General features: G+C 32.4%; 1 protein-coding gene across 2 annotated transcripts in view; it reads left to right on the top strand.

Annotated features, from left to right (window-relative positions):
• The window catches only part of LOC106476450 (MAP7 domain-containing protein 1-like), a 15,346-nt gene extending 11,496 nt beyond the window's left edge, over positions 1-3,850 (top strand). For both annotated transcript variants that reach the window (XM_022380318.1, XM_013937109.2), the window contains one exon: positions 2,678-3,850. In XM_022380318.1, coding sequence (XP_022236026.1) covers positions 2,678-2,949 — 272 coding nt within the window. In that variant the 3' untranslated portion in view covers positions 2,950-3,850. The remainder of the gene's footprint in view (positions 1-2,677) is intronic.
• Positions 3,851-4,947: the final 1,097 nt, after the last annotated feature.

The following is a 4,947-nucleotide window of genomic DNA, read 5'->3' as shown; positions in this document are numbered from 1 at the left end:
TACCATGTCTTGTGATAATAGACACGACATTGATTGTTTTGGAGTACCATGTTTTGTGATAATAGACACGACGTTGATTATTTTGGACTACAATGTCTTGTGATATTAGATATGCCATAGATTGTTTTGGAGTACCATGTCTTGTGATAATAGACACGACATTGATTGTTTTGGAGTACCATGTTTTGTGATAATAGACACAACATTGATTGTTTTGGAGTACCATGTTTTGTGATAATAGACACGACATTGATTGTTTTGGAATACAATGTCTTGTGATAATAGACACAACATTGATTGTTTTGGAGTACCATGTCTTGTGATAATAGACACGACATTGATTGTTTTGGAATACAATGTCTTGTGATAATAGATATGCCATAGATTGTTTTGGAGTACCGTGTCTTGTGATAATAGACACAACATTGATTATTTTGGAATACAATGTCTTGTGATATTAGATATGCCATATATTGTTTTGGAATACAATGTCATGTGATAATAGACACAACATTGATTGTTTTGGAGTACCACGTCTTGTGATAATAGACACAACATTGATTGTTTTGGAGTACCATGTCTTGTGATAATAGACACGACATTGATTATTTTGGAGTACCATGTCTTGTGATAATAGACACGACATTGATTGTTTTGGAGTACCATGTCTTGTGATATTAGACACGACATTGATTGTTTTGGAGTACCATGTCTTGTGATATTAGACACGACATTGATTGTTTTGGAGTACCATGTCTTGTGATAATAGATATGCCATAGATTGTTTTGGAATACAATGTCATGTGATAATAGACACAACATTGATTGTTTTGGAGCACCATGTCTTGTGATAATAGACACAACATTGATTATTTTGGAGTACCATGTCTTATGATAATACACGCAACATTGATTGTTTTGGAGTACCATGTCTTGTGATAATAGACACAACATTGATTGTTTTAATGTACAGTGTTATCTTCTTATTCAGGTAAATTAAATATTGATAGAATCAAAAGTTCCAATTTATAATGGTATAAAAATTCACTGTTTTTACTTTTTCATGTTGACTGCTCTCTTTATCCTCCTTTTTGCACTAGTCATGAGATTTTACTAAGTTTCATTCAAAATTTAACTAAACTTTAAATAAACATACTTAATCTTGATTTTGTTGTCACGTGACACACGAGTGATCACAAGTCTTAAAATTTTGTCTCTGTCACTTGAATAACAGTGTATATGTATGTCTAGACTGAATGCTATTCATACACTACTATTTATCTACTATAAAAGATAACAAAAAGAATTTCTCACTCCTTGACAGTAGTCACACCTTCCTTTTTATTTGGACATGCTATTTTAAGCAATTTGTACTTATTTGAATGACATATTTATAACCAATAGAAATCGCTCATTTTAAACTACAATCTTCCAATTGTTATTTTAAAACTGGCACACAGTATTCATCACTAAGTATGCCAAGCAGCTGAAGCATTGATTGCTGATTTCATCTTCACTCGCAGAGTTGTCTCTTGCCTAGATACATATCAGTTAGATAGAGGTTAAATTGTATATAGGTTTTTGCTTTTATATTTTAGTTAATTATGTATTATTTATATTCTAAAATTCATGCTTAAAGTTTATAAATCTTTCACTGTAATCCAAACTTTGCTTCAGTTTGCAAGGATTAACTTGCTACATGAGTGCAAAAACATTTTGCCAAAATCATGTGTATCTCTGCCAAAGATATTCTAATATGCCTCAAGGGCACCAGTTGGTGTATGTCGTAAAGGACAGGAAAGGACATTAAGAATAAACTACAAGTGAAAAGGTAAAGTCTTGTAATTACAAATATCACCAAAAGAAGGAATTTTAAGATTATTTGACAAAGAATTAAAAGGTATGTTTCTTAATTTTAAACATTTCATTGCACTATATACTGATGATATAGCTACAGTTAGTGATATAATAGACAAAATTAAAAATAAAATAAACATTTACTTTGAAAAAATGTTTTGATATTCATTTAGAAGGTTATAGAGGTTTTGTAAAATAAAAAAAAAAGTAATTTTTCTACTTAACATGAAAATCACCTTGCACTTGAACCACTCACAGTCTGAGTGCAAATAACTACAATGGGTAACAAATTTTTTGTAGAAATAGTAGAGAAAATCAAAATTAAATATTTTTGTGAAACTACATGCCTTTGGGAAAGTTACTCTCAAGTTTCAAACAATTTCATCCACTAGTTTTATTTTTGGAACGAAATTTGATGATAGTTACTTAATCTATTTAGGTCAATGTGAAAGGGTTAATAATTTGCATTGAATATCAGCTTAGTTTTGTCTGTTTTTAATTTAGTCTTCTGCTAAAGAGCTTAGTATGTTTAGCTCTTTGTCATGATATGCAATTAATTTCCTGTGGAAATTAAATGAAATCTTCAAAAGGCCATATGATAGGGAATCTTACTTTATTTCAGCTATCATATTTGAAATCTCTTCTTGACAAGATTAAACCTTCTATAGGGGTCATACTCTTGGGAATAGTAAATGTAAAAAAGGTGATATGTTTTAACTTTTTATTTATTTCAGCGCAAATATCTTATTTCTTTGTTATTTATAAAAGAAAATTAAAAAAATAAGTATAAGGTATCTTACATAGGACTGATATATTTCAGAGGGAAATGATGACTATATGGATGAAACCGGAGGCTCTGAGCCTCAGGTTAAGTTGCGTGAACCAAATGTAGATTCCAGTGCTCTACAAGATCGTACCTTTAAACGGAGGTCATACGGAGGCTTAGCCTCTGAGGAGATCAAGGCTTGCCTAACTATGACAGATGGTAACACTACCTTCCTTGCTTCACCTGATGCTGGTAGTGGGGATCCTTTCTTAGACTTGCATTCTTCTGGTTGGTTAATTGGTTCAGGGGTGATGGTTGGTGAGTAGGCATCATCTAACCACCAACACTGTGTCCTGCGTGAAAGTCCGTATCTGGCATGGTCATGCTTAGTTCATTGATCCTAATCTTCCATTTATAAAACTAACCTGCTATAGCTAGAGAATGGCTCTTTTTAAGAGCTCTAAATAACTCTGTTTAACAAGTTAATAACACTAGTGCTTACAGAAATGTGTGGCTAAAGGCAGGAATCTCCTCTCTGCCAAAGTGCATGAATAAAGAGAAAATTTAAATTTGTTCTTAATGTTAGATTTACGTCTGTGGTAGCTACTAGTACTTTCATGTGTACACATGAGCACTCGTCATTTCTGTCACTGTAAACAGAAAAGTATTACTCTGATATTGAAAAACCCATTGATAGGCTTAGAACTGTACAGTTCTTAAGTGTTCTAATACTTCAGAGATACTAGAAGTGGATTAAAGGATGAGAAACAGTAAATCTTTTTGAAGACTAATGTACATGAAATACATTTGTATGCTTTAGTTGTGTTTTGCATGTGTTGCTGTTTTGTTGTAATGCTTTCTTTTGTTTCATTTTCCATGCTTTAAAGTGAAGTAAAATGTGTATTAGTTTTAGATAAGTAAGAAGTTTTATTTTGTCAAGTTTATTTTCTTTTTGTTTGTATAGAAACATGTTTCAATGTATTATAACTAGTAATGATTTTATATAAACAGTAGAAAAATTTAACAAAATTTTAATTTTTTGTAATAAATTTTTTGACATAAGATGACTTAATGATTTTTCTGGTATTACTGAAGGTACCCTGTGGTGTTCTAATATTGTTGACTGAAGAGCTAGAGATTGAATTTTATATGTAGAAAGTAGTTATTCATCAAAATGAATATCCAAAGCTGGTGTTTTATGATTGAAATAAAAAAAATTACTTGTCATTATCTCCCTTTGTTATCAAATGTATTAACAAGTCACAACAAAATAGCAGGTCCTTCCCTTGTTTCAAGGCTTACCAACTTGAAATTATGGTATTTCATTAAGTCCAAGTTAGGAGTTCTTTGCTTAGTTAGTTTTTAGTTGAAAAGATATGAAAAAACTGTCAAAAACTATAGGAAAGTGAATGATATCATTACCAAACTGAGTGATGGTTGGATTGACAAACCTGTAACTAACAACCATACTGAGTGATGGTTGGATTGACAAAAGGTCTGTCAATCTGACCATCACTCAGTTTGGTAGTTAGTTACAGGTTTGTCAATCCAACCATCACTCAGTTTGGTAGTTAGTTACAGGTCTGTCAATCCAACCATCACTCAGTATGGTTGTTAGTTACAGACTAACCATCACTCAGTTTGGTAGTTAGTTACAGGTTTGTAAATCTAGCCATCACTCAGTTTGGTTGTTAGTTACAGACTGTCAATCCAATCATCACTCAGTTTGGTAGTTAGTTACATGTAACTAACTACCAAACTGAGTGATGGTTAGATTGACAATCCTGTAACTGGTAGTTAGTTACAGGATTGTCAATCTAACCATCACCCATCACTCAGTTTTGGCTAGATTGATAAACCTGTAACTAACTACCAAATGAGTGATGGTTGGATTGACAGACCTGTAACCAACTACCAAACTGAGTGATTGGTCAGATTGACAATCTGTAAGTAACTACCAAACTGAGTGATGGTCAGATTGACAATCTGTAACTCACTACCAAACTGAGTGATGGTCAGATTGACAATCTGTAACTAACTACCAAACTGAGTGATGGTTAGATTGACAAACCTGTAACTAACTACCAAACTGAGTGATGGTTAATTTGACAATCTGTAACTAACTACCAAACTGAGTGATGGTTAATTTGACAATCTGTAACTAACTACCAAACTGAGTGATGGTTAATTTGACAACCTGTAACTAACTACCAAACTGAGTGATGGTTAGATTGACAAACCTGTAACTAACTACCAAACTGAGTGATGGTTAATTTGACAATCTGTAACTAACTACCAAACTGAGTGATGGTCAGCTTGACAAC

This window comes from Limulus polyphemus, unplaced genomic scaffold, assembly GCF_000517525.1.
Source record: "Limulus polyphemus unplaced genomic scaffold, Limulus_polyphemus-2.1.2 Scaffold10609, whole genome shotgun sequence".
NCBI lineage: Eukaryota > Metazoa > Arthropoda > Merostomata > Xiphosura > Limulidae > Limulus > Limulus polyphemus.
The sequence above is the reverse complement of the archived record's forward strand: the minus strand, read 5'-3'. Positions and strand labels throughout refer to the sequence as shown.